Consider the following 25,937-nt stretch of genomic DNA (forward strand, 5'->3'; position numbering starts at 1 on the left):
CTCCCCCCAAATATTACAGATAGATCTTCATGTACAGCAGTGCTAGAGTCATCGATAAGGCCCCACTCCCTGTTAGACTGCTTTTTACCCATAGATCTCTCTGAGCTAACTTCAATTATTACCTCATCTAAACCAACAACCTGTCTGCTAGACCCTATTCCAACTAAGCTGCTCAAGGAAGCTTTACCCTTAATAGATACATTCATATTAGATATCATCAATCTATCTTTAGAAACAGGCTATGTACCACAGGCCTATAAGGTAGCTGTAATTAAACCACTACTTAAAACACCCTCTCTTGACACAGATGTTTTAGCCAATTACAGACCAATATTCAAAATTAGGAGCATCCCGTCTCAAAGTGATGCTGAAAAACTATTCCATTCATTTGTTACCTCTAGGTTGGACTACTGTAATTCCCTACTTTCAGGATGCCCCAGTAACTCCCTAAAAGGCTTCCCATAAAATCTAGAATAGAATTTAAAACCCTGCTTCTTACATAGAAAGGTCTGAATGGTCAGGCTCCATCATATATAGAAGACATCATAACACCATATAATTCGAGTAGATCTTACTTTTCCATGATGACTCTGTTAACTCTCTACCTTTCTCTACTCCAGGAGTAGACAACATTGGAAAGCTTGGGTTGCTGTGTTTAACGATGATGTTTGGTGGGGCCCTTATAACAAACCTTGTCTTCCTAAGAACTTCTTCCCTCATTTTGCTAAATTGATACATGCTTTGACCAACTGTCAAAAATGGGGATGGTCTTGGTGGTTACAAAACATTGTTTTACAAAAGCGTTGACTTCCTATGCACAAAAGTTTTGTCAGTCTGTGCTACAACACTGGACGCACACATATACAACAGCATATACAACATACACATCCACAACCTACACGACCCTTTGAACGCTTGATGATGGATTTCATTGAACTCTCATCACAAGGGAAGAGCTATTGCTTAAGGATGGTTGACATGAGAAGTAAGTTTATGGTAGTAAAGTATTTCCTGCAAAACATGCAAATAGTGCCACAGTGGCAAAAGCATTGCTAACTGAGATAGTCCCTCACTGGGCCTTTCCTGCAAATATTTCCAGTGATAACTGCTCACACTTTGTAAATGAAACCATTTTCCAGGTTGAGGAGTTCTTGGGAATAAATCTAAAATGACATTGTGCATATCACCTGTCAGTGGAGGGGCCATAGAGCGAATGAATGGGGTTTTGAAAAATGTTGTGAGGAGACAGGTTTGACACGGCCAAAAGCCTTGCCTGTGGTCCTGATGTATATGAGGATGAGAGAGAGACATAACAGTAATTTGAGCCCATTTGAAATTCTATTTTCTCATCCACCATATGTTGGTCTAAATCCAGAAACCGGGCCTCATCCCTATACCACTCTGTGTGAATTAACATGTTTACAATACTGTAAATCCCTTACTGCATCCCTTCAAACAAGGTGACTGGGTGATCGTAAGGGATCTTCATCCAAAACACTGGAATTCCAGAAAGTGAAATGGTAAATGGTCTGCGCTTATATAGTGATTTTCTATCTATAGGCACTCAAACACTGCTTCTTATTAACCCATTCGCACACACACTGAATGTGGCGCAGGAAGGTAGAGCGGTTGTCCACCAATCTCACAGTTGTTGGTTCAATCCCCGGCTCCTCTGGTCACATGTCGAAGTGTCCTTGAACAAGACACTGAACCCCAAATTAGTTGCTCCCGGTGAGTGTTGGCCAGCTGCTCAGCAGCTCCCCCATCGGTGTATGAGTGTGTGTGTGATTGTGAGTGTGAATGGGTGAATAAGAAGCAGTGTAAAGCGCTTTGAGTGCCAATAGGTAGAAAAGTGCTATATAAGTGCAGAACATTTACCATTTACACTCATGCACTGGTTGGGGAGCTGCTATGCAGTTGGCCAACACTCACCGGGAGCAACTGCATTGGGGTTCAGTGTCTTGCTCGAGGACCCTTTGACATGTGACCGGAGGAGCCAGGTACTGAACCAACAACTGCGTGACAACCGCTCTATCTTCCTTGCGCCACAGTTGCCCCTATGGTCCATTGCAGGTGATCCTATCCACTCACACTGTGAAGGTTGCAGAGAGAGACACGTGGATACACGCCACCCATTGTAAGAAGGTAGCAGAGCCTGTTGATGATCTTTCTCTGACTGTGCACAACGCTCATGGGAGCCCAGGAGCCTCGAGGGGGTCAGGGAGCCAGTCGAAGGAGGAACACTCGCTAATTTACTCACACTTAAGGTTCTCACTGTGATAAGGAGGACGAGTGCGATTAGGCGTGCCTGCACTCTGCAAGCCCTAAAGAAGGAGATAATTTTAAGTGGTAGTGAAGTAAAAGTGACAACAACATCATGGAGAACAGAATGAGACTGTGGGCAGCGCTGTAGTTAAGTATGCCACAGTACACTGGTCACTTCAAAGGTGCCCTTGATGCGGGAGCTTTGGAAGCGGCTAAAGAAGCCATAGTAAAGAATCACACAGGAAACCTGTGGTTGACTTATGTGAATTTCACAGCCAAATGAGTGACAAATTCCTCTTGTGTAATGTGTGCAGCTCCCAGACATCTTCTTGGCAATGCCAAAGCCCTTCAACAGTTCACATTGTTACAATCAACTATTACATTTAAACTTGTTCAATGGAGATGAATTACAGTTTAAGAGAACAAATGTTACAACACTCGACTGGTCTGACTGGGAGGTCCAACATGCCACTGCACAATTATACCTGGGAGAAACTGAGGATGGCAATGTTTGGGGAATTGCTGGGATAAGACGCCAAAAACATCCACAGCATGCCCCGTCCCCTTACACCATCTGCTGTACCTGTGAGTTTGAGTGTTTCAGTAGAAAGCAGAGAGGTGGGAACCATCAAGGACACTTCCCAATCTGTTCCCTGACCTGGAAATTAGGAAGTGGATTTATGAAATCCACCGTACAGGGCTTGAAATTCTCCTGGTACCCACAAAACTCATGTTGTACTTTCAGCCTAATAACACCGCCCCTAATGGAAGTATCACCAGAGCCCTAGAGGGTCTCAAGTAAATATTGGTTGAACTGATTGGATTGGATTCCATTGGTAAATGGGAAACCTGTGATTCTGTCTCTGCTAACGTCTATACTTGTTGTGCTTACAGTTCTTGCATTTAGCGGATGTTATCCCATGTATAAGAAACCTAATTATGCGAGCCACAAAAAGTGCTCTGACTCATCATATGGCACTCACTTACATAAGATGTGTAGAGAAAAGTATTCCTCTCTTACAATCTGGTGGTAATTCATGCACAGATTCTGGTGATATTCCTTGTGTGTAAATATGTTTGTAGTATTTCCTAATCTATGCTTAGCTCTATATCCCAGTGATGTCTAGGTCACGCAAAAACAGCAATGCTAACATTTCCAATACATCGTTATGACAACGTTTACTGAATCTCTGTGAATTTGTGCATCTGATGACTACTGTTGCATGTCTTATGATTACATTGTAATCAAAAGGGGGAATTTTGATGGAAAATCAAGTATGAACAATTTTTAAGCTTATGTTTTGTCTAGTTGTAATGATAAAATGTATTCATTGTACTTATGCAGGATGTTTTATAGGGATGTTGTCACACTTTGATATACATGTTTTTGTTCTGATAAGTGTCTGTATTAGTGCTCAAATTCAGCTCTATGTTAGACATGGAGATGTCTCCAAGTTACACCAGATTCCAATGTGCTTAACGTATGTTGGGGGGTAAAAAGTATTCTGCCCAGCAACAGGAGGATATAAATTAATGCTTGACATGATAAGTCCTTAGAACTGCAATAGATGGAGGCTTGAAACTCTGTTGGTGCACTTCTCTCTTGGAAGAAAATAAAACCCTTAAAGACATCCTGGATGTGGAAGCTTCTTTTTTTGATACACTCCAGGTGTCTGTCATCAGTAATTTTCGAATTTTGCCACGATAATTAAATTAACCATCTGCAACAGGTATTTTAAGACTGTTCTTGAGAATTCCAGTTGACTCAGGTTTGAAGGGTACCGTCTCCACACTGTATGGTTCAGCTTTTTCCAAAGATGTTCACTAGTATTTAGATCAGAGGTCCAGTGTAAGGTGTTAGCCATTGTTGGTGCTTTTAGCTGTGGTTTGTGTCATTATGCTGTTTGAGGACCGAAGGCCTGAGATTGAGCTTTCCGTAATACATTTGCTCCAGACTTCCTTCGATAGTCTTGAGTTTAGTTTTTTCTTTCCAGAGGACTTATCACAAAAGCATTGTGTATTTTTAGCTGTCATTCAAAGTGAGCAATTGTTCTAGCAGACACTGATGTACCTTGACCTTGATATTCAGCTTATCTTTTGTCTGATTTGCATCTTTTACTAAAGGGCAGCTAAGGTCCCATATAGCATTAACTTAATATTTGCAACTGTACCCACAGGAACATCAAGCTGCTTGGAGATGGTCTTATGACTCCTACCTTTTACATAAATACTTTTCTTTACGAATTTTCTTTACGATCTAATGGATTGTTCTCTACTTTGCTTTCTGTTGTCCATGTTTAGTGTTGACCACTTTGCTGTTGTCCTGTGGAAGGTAGAGTGGTTGTCCACCAATCTCACAGTTGTTGGTTCAATCCCCGGCTCCTCCGGTCACATGTCGAAGTGTCCTTGAGCAAGACACTGAACCCCAACTTAGTTGCTCCCGGTGAGTGTTGGCCAGTTGCATAGCAGCTCCCCCATCGGTATGTGTGTGATTGTGAGTGTGAATGGGTGAATAAGAAGCAGTGTAAAGCGCTTCGAGTGCCAATAGGTAGAAAAGCGCTATATAAGTGCAGAACATTTAATTTCAATAGGGTGTATCACTGATTACAAGATTGAAGACATCTGATGTTACAGGAAACTGTTTAACTGGGCCATTTTAAAATCTCCTCACATTCTGTTTGCTTTTTTAACAAAAATAATCATTCATTTTATTTATTTGTCAACAAATCTCAAAGCGCTACATAAGCAGAATAAAAGCAAGAATAAAACATAAAAAACATGTAAAGCATAGAAACATATAAAACATAAAATAATATATAGCGATATGCTGTAGACGAAAGAAAATTTTGTGGTCAACTGTATCAAACGCGGCAGTGAAATCCAGAAGAATGAGAAGTGATGGGAAGCCCTGGTCAGCAGCGATTAGAAGGTCATTGGTGACCCTGACCAGGCTTGTCTCTGTGCTGTGGGAGGGCCAGAAGCCAGATTGAAATTTTTCAATCAGATTGTATCTTTTGAGGTGATCTTGAAGCTGCACTAAGACAGTTATTAATGATGCTGGTGATGAGGGGGCTTATGTCTGAGACAATGGCTTGTACCAAGTGACTGGGGAGAGGGTCCAAGGTGCAAGTTGAGGGTCTCATCCTTTCTATGAGACCCTCAACTGATTTCACTGTAATAACCGAAAACTGTGACACACAGCCTTCTGGCCTTGAAGTGGGCAGGTCTATGGGTGGGGGGCTGGAAAGAGACAGTAACGAGCGGATTGTGTCTACCTCAGTGGTGAAATGTGCAATAAAACTATTGCACTGCTCCTCTGTGTGATTGCTGCAAGTGTGGGTTTGATTTTTGATTAGATGATTTATTATGGAAGAAAGTTGTTTTAAATTGCTAGGACTAGGACAACTTATTGATTATATTTGAGTAATATTGTAATCTGCAAGTGCTCTGGAGTAGTTTTTTAAAGTTCCCGGTAGGCTATTTTTTGAACAGTTAAGTTGGTTGAAACAAAGCCTGCTCGAGGGCTCGTCCAACTGTTTTCATCTGTCAGAGCTCACTTGTAAACCACGGTGCAGATTTGGAGAAAGTGACCACTCGTGATCTAACAGAAGTGTTGGCCTCAAGGATATTCTGGAGGCCATTGTTGTAGTAGTCCACCAATTCACTGACTGAGGAGAGTTGTGGGACAATGGAGAGATTTTTGATGTCAGCATTTAAATCAGAGATTTATGTTTCTCAGATTCCTGTAACGGATACAGTGTTGTGGGTTGAAGTGCATTGAAATGATTTTATGGTAAGAGACACCCAGATCGTATACTTGGAGGTTAGAAATGGGGATAGAGTCAGTAATGACTGTTGAGGATGTCTTACTATGAGTGCGGACCTCAACCTTCTTCTTCAGGTTTAATCAGTCCAGCAGTTCTAAGAACTCAGCAGCAAAATGATTAGGGTGGGAGAGTGTGGGTGTCCACATGAATGTTCAGGTCTCCAAGTATCAAGATGCTGGGTGATAATGTGCAGAAAGTTATATGAATTCATACATTTCTGTGATGAAACCCGGGTGTTGCTTTGCTGGCCGGTAAATAAGTATTGTTATAGTGAGTGAAAGTTTAGATTTAATTGCCAAACATTCAAAGGTAGACAGTTTAGTAAGAGGGAGGGGTGACAGTTTCAAATCTTCACGATGAATTATAAGTAGATCCCTACCGCGACCAGTGTGCAATATTTTTCAAGATAGGTATATCCAGAGGGGCAGGACTCATTCAAATCTGAATAAGCCTTGGGTTTATGCCACGTCTCAGTCAGACAGATCTTCTTCTTTTCCTTTGGGCTGTTCTCTTTCAGGAGTCTCCACAGTGAATCATGTGCCTCCATCTAACCATGTCCTCTGCATCCTCTTCACTCACAGCAACTAACTTCATGTCCTCTCTCACTACATCCATAAATCTCCTCTTTGTTCTTCCTCTAGACCTCCTGCCTGGCAGCTCCAACCTCAGCATCCTTCGACCGATGTATTCACAGTTTCTCCTCTGAACATGTCCAAACCACCTCAATTTGGCCTCTGACTTTATCTCAGGAACAGCTAACATGAGCTGTTCCTCTGATAATATGAGATATATCCCATTCTCCAGTTTGTGTTTGTGGATCCAACAGGATTTATTTGATAGGGACCGGACTTTAAAAAATTCAACTTTAGTGTTTAGTGTAGTATTACTTTTGTTCAAAGGACGTAGAACTCCGGAGTCCACTCCAGGATTCCGAAAGTCCACTCCAGTCATCACGTTTCGCTTCGTTTAGCAGCGAATATAGTCTCCATGGTGACGGTGTTCTTTTGACCTAATCGAGTTGCTACGGAGCGAGATTCTGACCACAACGATGGAATGGAGCCTCCGGTCCTGTCGTAAACAACCCCCTGTAAGGGTCCTGTGTTGACGTAGCGGGGTCGACGGAGGAGTCCCAGTTGTTCAATGACTCCAATGTCCGATGGGAGGCCGTGGTTGTTGAGCTCCAGCAGCTGAAAAACTGGAGCATGGCAACAGGTGGATTTGATGTGGTCCCCGTGTAAAGAGGTAACCGTAGTCCATGTGCAGACGGCTGGGCAGCCGCAGCAGCAGGTCCATCACCAACAGTCCCCAGAACAGAGCTTGACACCCAGAAAATACCACAGCAGAGCATGCGGCTGTGTCGATGATGGCAGGTGTTAGCTTCTAGCGGCTAATGCTAGCCCCATGTGAACTGGGCGACTGTGGCGCAGGAAGGTAGAGCGGTTTGTCCACCAACCTCAAAGTTCAGGGTTCAATCCCAGGCTCCTCTAGTCACATGTCGAAGTGTCAAGAGCAAGACAGTGAACCCCAACTTAGTTGCTCCCGGTGAGCGTTGGCCAGCTGCATAGCAGCTCCACCATCGTGTGTGAGTGAGTGTGAATAAGAAGCAGTGTAAAGCGCTTTCAGTGCCAATAGGTAGAAAAGCGCTATATAAGTGCAGAGCATTTAACGAGCTACAGACGCAACAGTCCAACAGCAGGTTAAATTGATCAAAAAACTATGTTAAATTCAAAACGGCTAGTTGACAGCCGCTAAGTGTTAAAGCTCTAAGTAAGGTTCAGGAAACAACCAGTAGAGCACATTGTACATAATCCAGAAACTTTCAAATTGAAATAGCGCGGAGAAGCGGCGGACAGCGAACGCCAGCGTCCTCTCAGCAGTAGTGAGCACAGGGTAATTGATCCCACTGAGATCACAGTAGATTGTCCTGAAATATGCAGGTATAAATTAGACAATTGCTTTAAATTGTATCACCCAGTAATTTACACTGATTTCCATAGTTAAGCCATTGAGTGCAAAGTATTTGCCAATAACCGAATATTAAAACTCAATTACAGCACGTTCTCTTTCAAAGCTACTGTGGCGGTCTAACAGTATCAAAACGATGTAAATCTTATTACTCAAATTCTTACAAATCTGTTATAAATAATTTATTCGGTTGATATACAGTTGGATACAAAAGTCAGTTGGTACTATTGCACTTTCATGAGAAATTAAACTTAATTTGTATTCATTTATTAAAGGGTGGGGAATCTTTCGCAGCAATGTAATCTTCATTATTTTACAGTACCTTTTTACCATAACTACTTCTTGACCATTTTTGTTAGTTCTGATTAGGAAGGAGCATTTGTACTATCCGAATGTGCATCTTTATGTTAAATGTAGGGTTAAGTTTGCAGAAATACTTGTCAACAAACTGCTTGGTCTCGAGCTCCACACTTATCTCTTCCTAGATTATGGACTCTCTCTCAAACCATCCTCTGACTGGTAAGCTGCCCTCATCTTCCTTCCACTCACACTTAACACCAGATCCTCCCAGGGCTGTGTGCAGAGTCCACTCCTCTATTGTCTCTATACCCATGACTGCACACCAATGCAACCCTCCAACTTTATTGTTAAATTTGCGGATGACAACACCAATTGGTCTCATCTTAGGGGGCGATGAATCTGCCTATTGAGAGGGAGGAGATCCAGATTTTCAGAGAGTGGTGTGAAAAACTAATCAAAAGAACTAGTCCTTGACTTCAGGAAAAGGAGAACTGAGCTCTCTCCAATTTTCATACATAGAGACCATGTGAAGGTGGTACATAGTTTCTAATTTCTGGAAAGTCATTGCTGACAACCTTTCCTGGTCTACAAACACCACATACATAGTGAAGAAAGTGCAACAGCATTTGCATTTTCTCAGGATAACTGCAGAGGAATAATCTATCCCAGGCACTTCTTCCAGTGTTTTACCGTTTTGCTATCGAGATCATCCTAACATACTGCCTCATTGTATGGTACAAAGGTTGCTCAGCAGGGGATAAGAAAACCCTGCAGAAAATCACCAACACGAAACAGAAAATCATCCGCTGCTCCCTCCCTTCCTTACAGGAACTGGCAAACAACCCTTAATACACTAGAGCAGTATTTACTATCAAGCACACTGGATATCACCTATTTGAACATTTGCCCTCAGAGAGGTCCATAAGGTCACGACCCACCAGAACTAACCGTTTTCCTTGACTTAAGTTTTTTTTTGTATTATGCCAATGTTTTTCCCCATACTTTTACTCAGTGTTATATTTTATTATTCATTTTATCCTTTATTTATTAGTTCTTTTAGTTAGCATTTATTTTAGTGCATTCTAAATTTAGTGGTATGAAACAAAGACAAAGGCTATCTATCCATCTTAAACAGCCTTGAGATAATGTGAAATATGAGGCAAGTTGCTGGAATGTGCTCTGAGAATTAAAAACGCTGTTCTTTCCCAATTTACTATTTTATTGTCATAGTTTGCTTTAATAACATTTGAACACGCTCAAGCACACTGCCAGAACGCCACATGAGAAACCAAAGACTGGGTAAAAGCAAAGGGAGACATGTACACCCAAGATAAACATTTGGTTCCAACTGGTTAATTTCTCATAAACAATTTGCTTCTGAAAAATCACTTTTATACTCCAAGCAAATTCCTGGTCCACATCGGTTTAGAGATATAACTTCTGCCATTTGTCATTGTCATTTATGAAAGCAAGAAAAAAATAAAAACAAAAATCATGTAACGATTAGTAGACCAAAGAAGGGAGGAGGAAGGCTAATCCAGAATTGGCATAGCTGAGCTCTCAATATGAGAAAGCTAACTCGTGTGGACTTCATCTTGGTTGTCACTTGCTTAAAAACAGGTTCGTTATCACAGGAGTTTTGCACTGAAGCTGATCTTCGGCACGCAGGAGGGGGCACGACAGGGAGGTGCTGTCGCCCCTGACAACAGTGTGGCAGGTTATGACCAAGCTCCACCCGTTCCTTCTCTCCAGGATTCTAAGATGGTGTTGTCATCCTCAGTCACGCTCAGGAACCAGCTTCAGCACTTTACCGATGGCGATAGTCTTACCTGAGAGACAAATCAAATACAGTCATCTCTTTTAAATAAGGTTGATCTTTCAGTATTTAAAAGCAACTAAAGGCTAAACTAAGACAAGATGAAAGAGGCTTAATCAGCCTACAGTGGCTGAAAAGGCCTTTTCAGTGGCAGCTTAAACATCCACAGACTAGATCTACAATCTAAAATTTGAGGTGAGCATATTACTTTTGACATTCCATAAAGAAAAGAAACATACATACATGTACATAACATACAATCCATAAAGAAAAGAAATTTTCTGCATTTCCATTTTATTAACAAATCCAAAGAGACTATAACCTGTGTCTAATAACCAGAACACCTCTGAAATCAAAACATAATTTAGCTAATCTGAGATATAGAGCTATTCTCTGGTCTGAAAACTGTAAAAACCTCAGAAAGGGAACAAGTGCCATATATTTTAATATATAAAATTAATATAAAAATGTAAAGCTTTGAGACATGCATACAGCCCGCACCAGAATAGACCACTAAGCAGTAATGTCAACTGTAAGACAAAAGTCTAAAAACGTCCAACATCATTTAGCGCTACATTTCAAACCCCACAACCAGTTCTCTTGTTCAGTATAAGATTTTAACTTCACTCAGTCATGCAGAAACAGCTCCACCAATATCTGTAGGTTCTGTACCTTCATCTCGTAAGGTAAAACGTCCCATCTGAGGAAAATCTTTAAAGGTTTCCAGGCAAATGGTTCCTGCTGTGCGTAGACGGGCAATGCAGACCTGGTCCTGTTTGACAAATCGTGGGCGTGTCTTACTCTTTTCCCCTGTCTTCTTGTCTACCAGACAAATTAAGGCCTGCAGGACATTCGAAAGTAGCACAACATGAGCACATACAGTGAAAATTTACTGATCCCCAACCATACCCTAAAACAATGCACTTTAATTTGCTCTACTGTTTTTTAGACCCTGTTTCTATTGTTTAAAAGAGCTTTTTAAAAACTGACTTTCTGGAGAGGTCTCATTTGAAAGGCTGACCGTGTAGCTAATATTAGGCCTTACCGTAATTTGAACTTCTTCAATGCAGGTGTGAATGTGAAGGACTGCATTATAACCAGGACAGATGATGGATTTGTGTTCAATGATGACAATCTGAGGAGAAAAGCAGTACAGTGAATATGAAAAGGCTCTTCACTGACTTCACACTGTTGGACACTAAGGAAGCTCCTCTGGTGGTGGTGTTGAGGATGTACCGTTTGTGTAAAACTTTTCACATCTATCTTGTCTTATTGCTCAACGTACATCTCTAACAGTATCGTTTTACAGACCATAAAAGTTGATCATGGTCCAATAATAAAGTTACTGTTAAATGGTGGAAAGGAAGCAGATTTACATCTGTATTTTGTTGCAATTTATCCATCGAATAATAATAATAATGACTATACAAAGATTACTTTTTAACTTCTTAAAATGTGTGGGAGAGATCTTAATGCAGTACGTACAATATGTAACATTTTTAAGTTAGAAATGACGCTATTCACTCAATTTCCTACTAGATTACCACCAGTCTTAGCAATAAACATTAACTTATTGGGCCAGTTTTTTCCCCAGCTAACAGCTTTTCTAAATATAGACATTTACTACTTTCCCTGAGACGTGTCAGTGTGACTAATATTTCTGAAAATAGCGTAATGGTGAATAACAAACAGTAAAACTACTAAATCTTACTTATTTTAAGCAAGATGTATTCCCCAGTAGTGTACTAATTCTACTGTTATTACACTACTGTCATCATCATGATTAAGTGTCAGGAAAATGTAAAAATTACAGATATTTTGTCAATAAATTAATAACCGCTGTAATTTACACACAGCAAAGTGTCACAGAGAGAGTACTGGGCTGCTGCCGTGCTGACTGACCTGAGCATCAAAGGTGCGTCCTGAGTGACAAAGGTTCTCAGCATTACACAGAATAAAGCCAGGCAGGATCTCCTCCTCCTCAATCCCCTTCAGCCGTAGTTTGAGGTTTTCACCGGCCACAGCATCGTCTGTCTCTACATCATCTGACAGGAGACTCAAAACTTCCACCACATGCTGCACAAGCAGAGGTAAGAGATGTAGAAACACCGTAAGAAACAATGAGTAATGTGTGTAGTTAAAGTAATTTTACACAAAAATAAATAAGCTACAGACAGTGCAGTAGTTAAGAAAACAAAGAGCAGTGACAACACTGCCAGTGTTTTTGGTGTATATGCAGAACCCAGCAGACAAATTACTTTTCATTGGTTGATAAATGCATTAACAACGTTCCTAATAGCACATATATTTGAATATTAAAATAATTAAGAGCCCGTGTAAAGCTTTCTGATGCTGAAGACCATTTTTATAGTTAAGCATCAGCTACATTTTCACTGTCTCATCTCTGGTCTATGTTGACTGGGAAAAAATAAAAGGCTGATTCCATATCTTACCCTGTTTGGCATCATGACCAGCTGCTGTGCTTTACTGATGGAACCTGACTCTAGTTTGCCCAGGATCACTGTGCCCATGTCCTTGTGATAAAACAGACCAAGAAAAAAGCAAGTGAAAAAATGGACGCCAGGGAAACTTGTCAAATGTTGCCTGCTTTGGCATCAAGTCTGCATCTGACATCCTTTTTTTTTGCCATTTTACTGAACAACTGATGAGACAAATTGTTTAAAGTGTTAAAGAGGTCACAGTGAAAAAAAAGACAATTATTTTTGACATTCTAAACCCTTTCTAACCTTCAATGTTTTACAAGTTAGAGTTATGCACATATACACAGCTACTGGAGATGAAGTCACAATCTTAAAAATTAGTCAAAGGACAACGCTGCCATTTTGGCAGCATTAATGAAACAAATGAAGTAGTAATAAAATGTTCTTTTCAACTAATGAAAGAGTAGACAATTATAGGCAGCATATTAAATTCTTCTCTAAATCAAAGAATTAGAATAATGTTATCTGTAATGTAACATTACAGCTCACTCAGCTGCATCTGGTTAGCCCACAGGCTACATACACTGCTGTTGCTTATCCTCCTATTAACTATGTCAAACTAATGTTGGAATTAAATCTCCATACTGAAGGTATTTGATGGATCCCAAACAAAAAGGCTTCAGAAAATGACTGGTTTGATTCCAGGTAAGCCCTCCAGATATATCAGAAAACACCAGTGCTAAACTAACAGCCCTGTAATATTAGTAATCTAAGGATATACAGCAAAAAATAAAAGATGCTACAGGGTTTTAAGCCCATTACTATTTTCATATGTAATTTTATAATTAATTTGTCAATGTGTGGAGAAATCTAGCTGATAAGAAGAGAACATTATCATTTTTCATTCACATTAGCACCATCTACAGCTGCCAACATGGCAGCATAAATCAAGTTAGTCACATGACATTTGGAAATCTATATTGCTATCGTTTTTTTTTAAGAGCGGGCTAAAAATAGCTTACCTTGTATTTGTCCACAATAGGCAATCTGACCGGGCCATCACTTGATCTGTTGAAATTTGGCAAATTGTCCAAATGTGGAATGAATGGTAATCCTCTGCAACAACATCAAACATGGACAGCAAATAAGAGTTTGATAAACAAGTGAAATTGTTTATCGCAGTGAAAGCACAGAGCTGATAAGGAACTCAGTAACTTACGTATACCAGGAGCACAGGTCAGCTTGCTCCTTCAGGTTGGCTCCTGTTAGCCCAGAGCATGGCATGAAGTGAATGTCTTTCTTTGGGTTAAAGCCTACCTTCTTCAAAAATGGCAATAGTTTCTCCTTACACTCTTCATACCTGGGAGTTGGACAATAGAAGGATCATCAGCATCTTTTAAAAAATAAGACAGTCAAACCATTGCCATACCATTGATATTCAGGCAAACCAGCAAATCTGCAGCAAATCACAAAATATCTATAAATTACTAAAATATGTTTTAGCTATAGTACAGCTGTTTCTCAAAAAACATGTTAATACTGTGCGAAATAAAGTATTAACCTACCATTTATGCATTTTATAAAATTGTAGTTTAGCATTTATTTAGATAGCTACACATTGATCAATGGTTTGCTTGTTATTCCAAACATTCAAGTAACAAAGACCATAAATTCATCAGTGTGTGTGGGAGCTGCAATGCACACTGCCAGAAACAGGTAGTTTGTCACAACTGCATACACTGGATCCATAAAGTATTCCCAGTGCTTCCACATTTTATTATGTTACAGCCATATTTCAAAATGGATCAAATACATGATTTTAAACACATTTTTAAGAATAACCCATAATGACAACATGAAAGTATGAGATGACTTTGTTGTGAATTGGCGCTATATAAATAAAGTTGAATTGGTAAGACAGCTGTCCACGGACCACAGGGTCAGTGGTTCAATTCCCGCACCCTCCAAGCTGCATGTCGAAGTGAACTTGGGCAAGACACTGAACCCTGCTCCTGAAGTTGCTCCTGGTGGGTTAGGATCTTTTGTGGTAGCCACCGCCATTGGTATGCGTGTGTGTGTGTGAGTGAATGCGAGGCAACATTGCAATGGGCTTTGGATAAAAAGCGCTAAATAAAAAGGCCATTTACAGGAACAAAATGGATGCTGACATTGTTCTATTGCTGTTGTGTAATTTTCTTTTCAAAATGGTTTAAAAATGTTTAAAATGTAAAAAGTATTTAGAATTAATTATTATTATTATTAACCAAAAAACATCCATTTTAACGCGGGTCATTTTTGACCGGTTCATGGAAGAGCGAAGGGTCAAGTCACTCGTGCAACTAACAGACCTGCCAAAGAGCAAAAAAATAATATAGCAAACCAGTGGAGGTTCGTGACCATCACTCACTGATCCCTGTCTTTAAACGGTATATTGTCAGTTGTCGGGTTGAGGACTAAGTTTGACTTTACCTGAGCTGTCTGCTCCCTTTATTCTGCAGCCAGATAATTGCTCAGAGAAACAAAAGGCTTTAGAAGTTATATTTTCAGACCTGCTAGATTTACTGGTCTCTTGAAGTATTAATACCCTAGGAACTCAGAACACAAATATTCATATTTATGCACTATAGTTATTTTTTTAACTGCAAAATGTGTGCGCTGTACACATGCGGCCATTTTTATAGACATTTAGACTTTGACTATGATATTGTTTAACTAAACAGTCCAGAGACAAAAAGGAAAATAAGTTTTCGAGCCCACACTAACCTATCTGCTACATAGCACAAGAACACAGTTGCCGGGTAGAATGAGCATTTAACTCGTGTTTTCATATCTACTAACAGTACAGTATCAAGTTGCACCTCCCCTTAGTTCCCTCTCTCCTCCTGCCTGCTGTCTACTCTGCATGAAGGAGCAGAACCCTGGGCAGTTAAACTCAGATGTCTTAGCAGGCCTGAACTAATTAGTGGCCTAAATGCCACTGTAGTGTAAGTGGCTTACAGACATGAGTTAATGCTGCCAAGTGGCTCAGACTCTCTCTGATCTCATATTGTAAATATTAAACATATTAAATATTGATAGAGAAACAGCAATGGAATACTAAAACCCTCAATAGCCAACAAGCATGAGCTGAATAAGAAGTCATCAACCAGATGTGTACTTGTATCAGAACCTTGCACTAGCCTCCTTTCAGTTTCCAACTCGTTTCCAGCTCAATATGCAAAACTCAGCCATACTGATCCAATCTTCTTAGCCATGACTTAATCAACTTCTGCTTTTCAGTGTAAATCATAGCACTCAGTAATGCTAACTCAGACAACGACAGAGCATCTACTTGTTTTACTGCACGTTTAATTTTGCTAATTTCACCACTCTGACATCATTTAGTGTGCACATCTTTTCAGTGTGTTCCTTTTGTAACTGCAAATCTTACATTCAAGTGTCTTGATTAAAACACATTTACATTTAGTAGACGCTTTTATCCAGGCGATTTACAAGTGAGGTACAAGGCAAGCAAAAAACTAAGTCAAGGAGAAAACATTAAAGCGAAGTCCTATCAGAAAAGTGTTTACATTTCATGAGATCCAAGTGCAAGAAAGAGTAAAAAGGAAGTTTTAAAAAATGTATAGATTTAAGTGCATAGGAAGGTGCAGAAGAGTTTTTCGCAGCTGTTAAATATTGGGAGTGAGTTTACTGAGAGTGCAGACAGATAACTATGTTGACTTTAGAATGAAAATGCCCTTTTGTCATGTTTTCTTCTACACTTTGCTTTTAACAAAAAAAATTGTTTTTTAAATATTGTGCAAAAATAAAAGATTGGGGTTTTCTCTGCATATGGCCATAAGCAGATAAAAAATATTTTCATCTCTCTCAATATCGCCCAATATACTACTACAAGAGCTTTGTCAGAATTTTCAACTGGCATTCTGGGAAAACATGTACATTTAGAAAGCAGAAAACTAGTTGGTGATGTATTCAGTCTTCAGGGTGTTTTCATCTGGCCACAGACTCCAGAGGACAGTTAGCTGTTCTAAACTTCACACTATCGTTTTTCTGATCTAAGGACAAAGCTTATTCCCCAAATTCTCTAAATATCTTACTCTTGCTTAAATCAGACCAGTGTTGAAAGTTACTGCAATTTTGTTTGAATACTCCACCACGCGTTCATGAATAAAAGGAACATGCCACTCACTGTCTGGTTGCTGTGTTTTAATTTGTTTTTGGACAACCGAGGTCTACAGCATAGACAAATTAACTAATCCAGGAGGCAGATGTGCAGACACTACACATGAAAGCAGAAATGTATTGCTGGTTTTATTGTCTGCATGGGGATTGCCATAAACGCAGTTAATTTAGAAAATAAAGTTATCATATACCTACAAAATATTATTTCTTCTTTACCTTACTATAGTCAAGGTTTCGAAGTAGACCAAGATATGCTTCCCTTTTTGGTTTGCCCAAAGTGAAAGTCATCAAACCAAGTAACTGAACCTAAAGTAACAATCAATGTTTCACCTCAGTATTTACCTGCTTATGTTATTAGGAATGAATACATACTATAATTTTACCTGTCAAGCGATTACCAAACTGTAAAGGAAAGGGTTACCCTTCACATTAACTGTTTAATCATCACTAGCCATGTACTCACCTCTCCAGGCTCCAGTTGACTGTTGGATCATCCATTTTATTCACCAGAACTACCAGGTGCTTGACACCAGCTGTTTTGGCTAACATAGCATGCTCGCGTGTTTGTCCACCTTTCTCAAATCCAGTTTCAAATTCACCTTTCCTGGCAGAGATAACCTAGGACAAGCACATTCATTTAGTCTACTACTAAAAGATGCTAAAAACTGGTCAGTGTTAATAAAAAAAAAAAGTAATATAAAAATAAATGAAAAGTGAAATTAAAAACAAAAAACAAACTTATTTTCTGTTTTAATTTGGGTGATTTTTTTACCTCCCCTGACAATCACAGGAGTATGAGTTTGCAGTAATATCGCTGACTGGGCAGATATAAGCATTAAGATCAACAGATAGGACTGCTCGAATTTATATGGTATGACGATAGAGAAACATTTCACTATTCTAGTTGTTTTTTTCATTTTGTTGCAAGTCTCACTTGTTTTGGCAGTACCATGTCCCCCCAAAGTAATTGTTCAATTGTGTATTAGTTCAAATGAGCTTCCAGCTTGTCCCTGTCAGGGGACACCACAGCATGTGTTTTGCACATTGATTTGGCACAACTTTCTATGGCGAATGTCCTTCCTGCCGCAACCCTCCCATTTTATCCACGCTTCATGGCTGGGTGGGACCATACCTGGTGGGATGGGAGTCGATCCAATCCTGCAGCCTTCTGCAGGATTGGATCGACCTTCGACCTTCATGAGTTCACATTGTGAATAAACCCAACTATCTTAAATTTTAATATGACTTTGACAATTTAATGTGTTTTCATTGCACATCTTGCACAATAAGGGCTTTATTGATGATAGGGGCTGTTAGATATGTCTTTTTCTAGTTGCTTCTAAGATTTTAGCAAAAGTGTCTGTTGCTTAGACTTCTGAACATAAAAAAAGGATCTCTTTTCTGTGCCATTATATTGTGCTAATGAGACAATTATCTCATTATCTCTTAAAGTTATTTTTGAGGAGAAAACTTGTTGGAAAAACAAAGTTTTTTTCTCAAGTTAATTTTGTAAAATCTAAGTAACGGCTACTGTATATCACATCTAATAATATAATCATAAAAAGTTTGTGTAATAATTTGAGATTTTGCTGTGGTTCAACAGTGAATACATGCCTTTTGATGTTCAGAATGACTTTGTTAATGTTTTGCTATAATGGTTACATTTTTAGACTACTTGTATAAACAGGGATCACCTGACTCATAGTGCTGAAAGAGAAATAGGTGCCCGGTCCACTTTTGAGGTTAGAGTATTTTTTTCTTATTCAGACATTATTGTGATGTCCTTGAAAACTACCACCCAGTTCACATTATGCTCCATTGGCCCCTGGACAACACCAGTGTCTTGCACAAAGATGCACATACTCGCTTCTTTTGGTAAAGCATTGTTTTGGTGTGCTCAGTACAACTACACATCCTCTGACAAGATGAAAGTTTTGCTGATCACAGGCGATGTAACATTTAAAAAGCAAACTAAAATATAAAACTCTAAATATCAAGTAAGTGTGAGCAACTTATTAGATGGACGTGTTCCTGCAGTTCAGAACAAGACAGATGAAAAACATTAACTGTTGAACCAAAGCAGAAATCAAGGGATAATGACGGAAGCATCTCACTCTGACATTTGCAATCACGCATCCATGAATGTCAGAATTCCAGAATTTAGTGTTGAGGTTATATGAGGCGTTAACCTTCCATTACATCAGCACAGGCACCAAGGTCCTGTTATTGCCAGTATAAACATTATGTTTTTGAGAGTAGTTGGGGGTGATTAGAGTCCTGACAGTGAAAGTAAACCAACATTTCAAAATAAAAAGAAACTGATGACGTTGGCAAGTAACGTGTAAGAAAATATACAGTATCGTCATACAAATTCCTTAGAATTGTATTTTTAATTTCTTTATATTTAAATTGAGCAGGGTTTTTAAGTGCAAACATAAACTTAATAGTTTGCCCGGGATATTTTAATGTTGTACCGCAATTTTAATCTAATTAATAACCTAATTTTGCTAAATTTCGCTCAAAAGCAATTTCATTTCTTTGATTATGGAGTAGAAAAGTGCTGGTAATTACACTATGAAAACACTCCATTATGGCAATAGTTTAACAACATTGGTTATTCACTGGACTCACCAGAACAGCCAGGTCGGCCTGTGATGCACCACCAATCATGTTGGGGACAAAGCTTTTGTGGCCTGGAGCATCTAGGATGGTAAAATGCTTTTTATCTGTCTCAAAGTATGCTCGGCCCACCTCCACTGTCTTGCCTTTGTCTCTTTCTTCTTGGTTAGTGTCCAAAGCCCAGGAAAGATACCTGGACAAAAAGAGTGATATATTGTTGTTGCTTTGGTCACTAGGGGGAAATCACTGACAGCTTTTATACTCCTAGGTATAAAAAAAGAAAAAGAAAACAAACACACCAGGTTTCTCTGTTCTTTTCCTTTGCTTCTCTTTCATACTTCTCTAAGGTTCTCTTGTCTACCATGCCTGTTAAATACCTGTTTAAGAGAAACAAAGAAATGAACAACATACCAAACTTTAATCAGGTTTCATAATCTCAGTCATTATATATTCAAGAGGAGAATCCAAAGGGACGATGCTACTCACATGATCTGTCCACCAATCGTGGATTTTCCAGCATCTGGAGAAGAAGCACATGAAGTTGGTTTAGATTAACCAAAACAAATTCAGGTTAAGCTTTCTACTAGACTAGCACTGACTGCCTGACAGTCCTACCTGCTACTCACATGTTGAGAAATATGGCATTTTAAATTTAAACAAGGTACCACTTACAGAAAGAAAATGAATAACTTGTTGTGTAGCAGTAGCTACCATGCCAACACTTCAAGACATTTTATGCTGATGCATTTCAACCTTGTTAGAAGGTACATACTTTGACATCACAGTGGCATCATCAGTGTCTAGAAGTGCAATCTTTCAGGTGGTGACAGACATCAGTGTCTGTGCACCGAGCACAAGCTATGGAAATGCTATGGAAATGGAACAATATAATGGTGAGTTCTCTAAAAATGAAGAATCAGTCTAATAGTGGACTAAAGAGTTGAGTTTTAATAGGTAATGGTCTGGATCCAGAAAGGGAGATTGGGGAGTGACTGGCCCTCCTGAATTTTTAGATAGTAAATACTACAACACAACATCTAGATTTATCTACGTTTTACAAATACCCCTGGCTGAACAACAGCAGTCATTTGTACTAACCTACGTGACCGATGAATACAACATTGATGTGTTCCTTCTTGGGGGCATTTGGCTGTATAAGTGGAACCTTGGGCACTGGCACTTCCTCCTCTTCTTCTATGATTTCTGGAGCAATCTCCTCTGTTATAGGAGTAACCGCTGGTCCCCGATTAGCATAGGGCCCACCTCCTGGCTCCTCCTCATTAGGTTCAGCCTCCTTCTGGTCCCATGGCTCCTCTGGGGTCATTTCTGTGTCACCATTCTCCAAGGGAGCTGCAAAGCCACAACCATGGCAGACATATCATTCAATATTGTTTTCTTCATTTAAAAACATCTACAACAATTGAAATCTGTTAAAAAAACAAAAAAAAAAAACATAACACTCCTTTATCCTTTTTGGTTTCCCATCCAGATTCAGGTTTATTTTGCCGCATTGGAGTGACTTAGGGCTCAGGTACTGCAAGTACGTTTAAGAACTTCTCTAGGCAGAAACCCCAAAAGACCTACTTTCAGTACTGGTCCTTAAGTGTCTCCAGGACATGTTTGGTGGAAATCCACATATGAAGTGTCTGATTTTTAGGATACTGTTCATGATTAACAGGATTCAGGGAGAGATAAAGTAAAAGCTTCCATGAGCGGTAAACTGTTAAAGAATCAATTACATCGACTGGCATTGTGGGTGCTTCTGTATGTATTAGAAATGATTTTACATATAAATAAATAAATAAATAAAAACAGAGAAACGCATGTTATTTTGAAAGCAATGCAGTTTTTGTCTATTAGGCCTACTGTGTAAGAAAAAGGCTTGAAACTGAGTTAACGCAAGTAAAAATTAGTTGATAGTAATTAATCAATTCTCAGGAGAATTCCCCACACATACAATATACTTAAGCAGACCACTGTTAGAACAGTTAGAACTATCCACAAACATTTAACTGAAGGACGGGCTTCAACACAAAACTGCTCCCAGTGCCGAAACTCTGTGCTCCCCCTAACTCCAAAAACAAAGTGGAACCTCTTTTCCAATAGAGACAGCTACAATCAAAGTCTGTAGGAAACACAGAACCATAATGTATTCCGCTAAAAAGGATGAACCACTGTGGTAAATCCTTTAGTAGGCTCAGCTAGTGGTCACTGGGCCGTTTTGAGAAGAAGATTGAGACCCTCTACAAAAAGTTAATAAAGTTCTACATTGTGACTTTGTAAATGTGTTGCGGTTATGAATTAAAGATATTTGTTTTTAGTGATTTAATTATTAAGTTGACTTGGAAATCACATGGGTTTTAATCTCAACACTGTACCACTTAAATGCCTTTGGGACTTTTGACTTTATAAAATAGCTTCATTTCATACGAGAGTAATTTTTCAATCAATTATCTTTCAAAAATCATGTTATTTATGATACATATTCAACATACATCTGATTTTGGTGGGTTTAACGATTACAATTACCAAGATCTTATCTTATACTGTCTTATCAGGACCATGAATCTTTAGAAAATCCTGTCTTAATCACAAACCACAAGAGCTCAGTAGCTTTGGATACCTCCAATATACACCATAATGGATACATTTTGCATTAATGATTTAGTAGACTGAGTAAATTTGAGAATGATCAAGTAATTAATACAGCAAGTCTTTTGAGGTTGAACAGCTTGAGTGAGGAATCTTGGCATCACATACTATGTAGAGAATTAACCACAGACGTACTATTTACTATTTTTAAGTTGGTACAATACTGTGTTTTCTTTTAACAAACCTTCATTTACCTTTACCACTCATCATGTTAAGTTTCTAAAGGCTGGAGCTAATCCTGATGCAGTCTATCATAGGCTGGCACAGTCAGGCTTACACCCTTCCATGCTTACATTTACATCTATAAACAATTTAGACTCCGGTAACGTGTCTTTGGACTGTAGGACAAAAGTGTAATACCTAGAGGAAACATAAACAGAACAAACTGTACAGAACAGGGCTCAAAGAACTGACAGGTTTGAATCAAAAAACATCTCACTGTGAAACAACAGTGCGAACCATCATATTTTGGTGCTAACCACCAGTGTCTAGCTCTAATTATTTAAATGTCTGCAGAATTAAATGACCCAATAGCAGTTGTATGTATTGTGGGAGTCAACACATTTAACCAATTTACAACTCACCCGATTTAAAATAGTGGGTTTTAAGCCCCTTTAAAGTGTTATGTTAAACAGGCGCACCTGTTTGACATGATATTAAAAATGAAAAGCATATGACATATAGCACAAAGGAATCCTGGATATACATTGTCTATACATACCAGCACTTCGTGACATCTCTATGGCAGATTTATTTTCAACAGCAACTGAAAGAAAAAACAACGACAACACTACTTATGTAAATACGTAATTCCCACTGGAGTCCATCCAGGTCAACTAGTTACAAGTCAAACTTTGTTAAACAGTGTGATCATTTGAGCAATTTCTAAACTGACTGGGTTTAATAGAAAATCAATCTATTTTCCTCAGGTAAAAAGATTGTCTTTAGAAGGTGGCTCAGTAAAGCCTGGAGAAGGACATAAGAATCTGTTACATAAAGTGAACTTTTAACAACAAGTGTTTTTTAGTGTCGAGCAACGTAACATTTTGGAGCACAACTTTGGTAATATTTTCCATAGGTAGTATTTATGGGTACCAATGACAACAGGGATTTACTTAAGTTAACTACATTTAGGGCAAGCTAGTGTAAAATATTTCCCAATGATGTCTCATAATATATGTCAATATAATTAACCTCGTTCAGCATTTACTCTGCCTTCACGCGGTTTTCAATGACACACTTGGCTCCACTCTCGACCAGCACTGCGTCAGTAGTTACTGATACAGTGCTTATGTTTCCACAAATTTCTTCCAGTGGAAGGGCTTAACTTCAACCTATCACCTAAAGGTGGCCCTTAGTTGGTTCCATTCCGTTGTAGCAACAACATGGACGGAACCCATCACATGAACCCGAGCGAGACGAAAAGCGCTCAATTGCTAACTCACAGCAGCTAACTCACACGCTGGCTAACGTTAGCTGCCACCGGTTTGCTGTAACAAGCTAATGCCGGTCGGATCGCTACATTTTAAACACTTTTGCCAGTCCTTAAACTACACATCGCAGCTCCATAAACAAACTCAAAAGTGATATTAAGAGTACAGATACACGGTTGTTCGGTACCCAGCGAAAGGACGTTAATCTAATCGGCTGCTACTTCAGACAGCACAGCAGCCAGCTAGTCAGTTGCGTTTCAAGGAACGCGTGTCTCCTGAGTGGCTAACGTTTGCTAACAACTACCCAGCCTTCCTCCTGTTAGCGGCTTGCTAAGTGGAAGCTAACATCTCTCCAACGTGACTGGACTTACCACCAGAATCGAGATTTTCCGAAAGGGGTTTCTTCACAAAAGCCGGAACAAATTCAGCGGCGTTTACGTTGGGTACAAAGGGTTTAGCATTCACATTTAGGGTTGTGAATGTTGGTTCAAGTTGTCCGTCGATTGTGGCCTCCACATCGTCCTCTTGTTCCCATGAATCAGGGGCTGTGTCTATCGGGTCCATCGTGGGTCTTGGGCTTTCACTAACGTTACTGTGAGATCTGAGCTATGCAATTCTTGGTACACAAAAGTGTCCACCCAAAACCCAATATTTAAGGTCACCCCTTGGAATGATGAGAGTTCCAATTCGAAGTGTAATGTTTGGTCTCCGATTCAAGTGAAATACAGCAGCCGGTTTCTAGCAGCACAAACGCAGAGAGGATATTCGACTCAGCACTCCCAGAGACAGTCCGCGTGAGCTAACGCGTTCCGTCAGCCAACGTGCTACCCGCGATGACTTTTGGGAAATGAAGTCGTTTACAAAACCGGAAACTATATCTTTGAAAGCTTAAGCAAAGGAAAATCACTACATATCCCTATATCTATTTAAAGTCAGTTAATGTGAGTAGTTTCTTACCCTTTCCGGAAGCGTCAATTCAATCAAGGCTTTCTATCAACATATAAAGACTAACTCTTAAATGTTCTAAGAGAATGGAGCGCTCACTTAACAGATATAATTTACATTTTTATTTTTTGTTAAGTTAATTTTGTTGGAGTACATTTCAAGTGTAATGGAAGTGTTCATGGAAATTATTATTTTAGCTAAAGAAATTGGGCTATATATAGTCTAAAAATAAATGATGATCTAATTCTAGATTTAAAGTACTGTATATAGAGTGAGAAGTGATTGTCTAATACTATTAGTTATTACTGTACTGTCTTTTTATCTGCACTGTTTGTTCAGTTCACTGGTTTGCAATCTATCTGTCATGTGTCTTGCGCTGCTTTTTTTAAAATTGATTTTTATTTTTATTACTCTTTTACATGCCCTTATAGTATAGTTGTATTTATTTTTGATCGAGGTTTTTTAGGCTCTACTGTTAGTGTTATCTGTATGCACCATGGGTCTGAGAGTAACACAATTTCAATTCTCTGTATGTATGTACTGTATGTGGAATAACTGACAATAAAGCAGACTTGACTTAACATTATATGATCATGGTAAACTTATCTATTTTAGTTGCAATCATAAGTTATAGATAGATAGATAAAGAGAGAGAGATAGAGAGAGAGAGAGAGGTCTGTGCAAGGTGTTAGGGAACCTGGGGCAACCTGATGAGAACAGAGTTATTGGAATGCTACTATACAAGTAACTCTAGTGAGAGGAGTTACATTCAGAGGATGTGAGAACTATGGACACTTCAAACCCCCAAATCTAAAATAACACAGAAAGAGCCAGTAGCTCAGTGTTCTAATATACGCAAGAAATGCCTGCTATCGCAACTAGAGAATGACAAGGTACAACACAGGTCAGGAGGGAGACATCATCATCCCCACAATCTGAGATTGGGTTCCAAGCCCCAATAACAAAATTCGAGGTTAATGCAAGAGCAGCTGACTCGAGATTGAAGATCATGGCTAAGATGGACACCTGGAACCTCCGTGGTCAACTACCAAGTATAAGTGAAGTACATTCTGAAAGTACTACTGAAAGAAAGAGGATGTGAATGCAGCAGTATGAACATTCCCATCTACGACCATCACTGAGACTAAAAAAACACCCCGGCGACCGTGATCCTTGAGATGCTTGGCTATCATATCAACATAAGCCATAACATTAAGTATCCTCCATGGAAACGGAGGTTGGAGGCTAAGATCAAGTCAACAAGGAGAGATGTTAGCCAACTATCGTATTGCAGAAAGCCATGATGAAGATGGTACAACCTACCTAAGAAGTACAACAAACTGTCTACACTTGAGGCTTTGGAGAAGCAAAGGCTCACAACCCTGGCTATCCGGTTGAAGAGGTACACCAGAGAAGTTGAAACCAGGAGAATAAACAGGATATTTTCCACTGAGCCATCCAAGGTGTACTCCAAGTGGGAGGGTAATAACCA

General features: G+C 39.4%; 1 protein-coding gene across 1 annotated transcript; it reads right to left on the bottom strand.

Annotated features, from left to right (window-relative positions):
* Nucleotides 1-9,555: 9,555 nt before the first annotated feature.
* Nucleotides 9,556-24,298, bottom strand: gspt1l (G1 to S phase transition 1, like). The gene is made up of 14 exons (XM_067487481.1): nt 23,872-24,298; nt 22,789-22,833; nt 20,514-20,765; nt 19,902-19,935; nt 19,715-19,792; nt 19,428-19,608; nt 17,260-17,414; nt 13,834-13,974; nt 13,637-13,730; nt 12,627-12,707; nt 12,076-12,249; nt 11,219-11,308; nt 10,846-11,014; nt 9,556-10,186 (listed from the first exon to the last, which is right to left on the bottom strand). Exons 1-14 carry the CDS (start codon nt 24,062-24,064, stop codon nt 10,134-10,136), a joined length of 1,740 nt encoding a protein of 579 aa, XP_067343582.1. The 5' UTR covers nt 24,065-24,298; the 3' UTR covers nt 9,556-10,133.
* Nucleotides 24,299-25,937: the final 1,639 nt, after the last annotated feature.

This window comes from Channa argus, chromosome 20 (assembly GCF_033026475.1).
Source record: "Channa argus isolate prfri chromosome 20, Channa argus male v1.0, whole genome shotgun sequence".
In the NCBI taxonomy this organism is placed as follows: domain Eukaryota; kingdom Metazoa; phylum Chordata; class Actinopteri; order Anabantiformes; family Channidae; genus Channa; species Channa argus.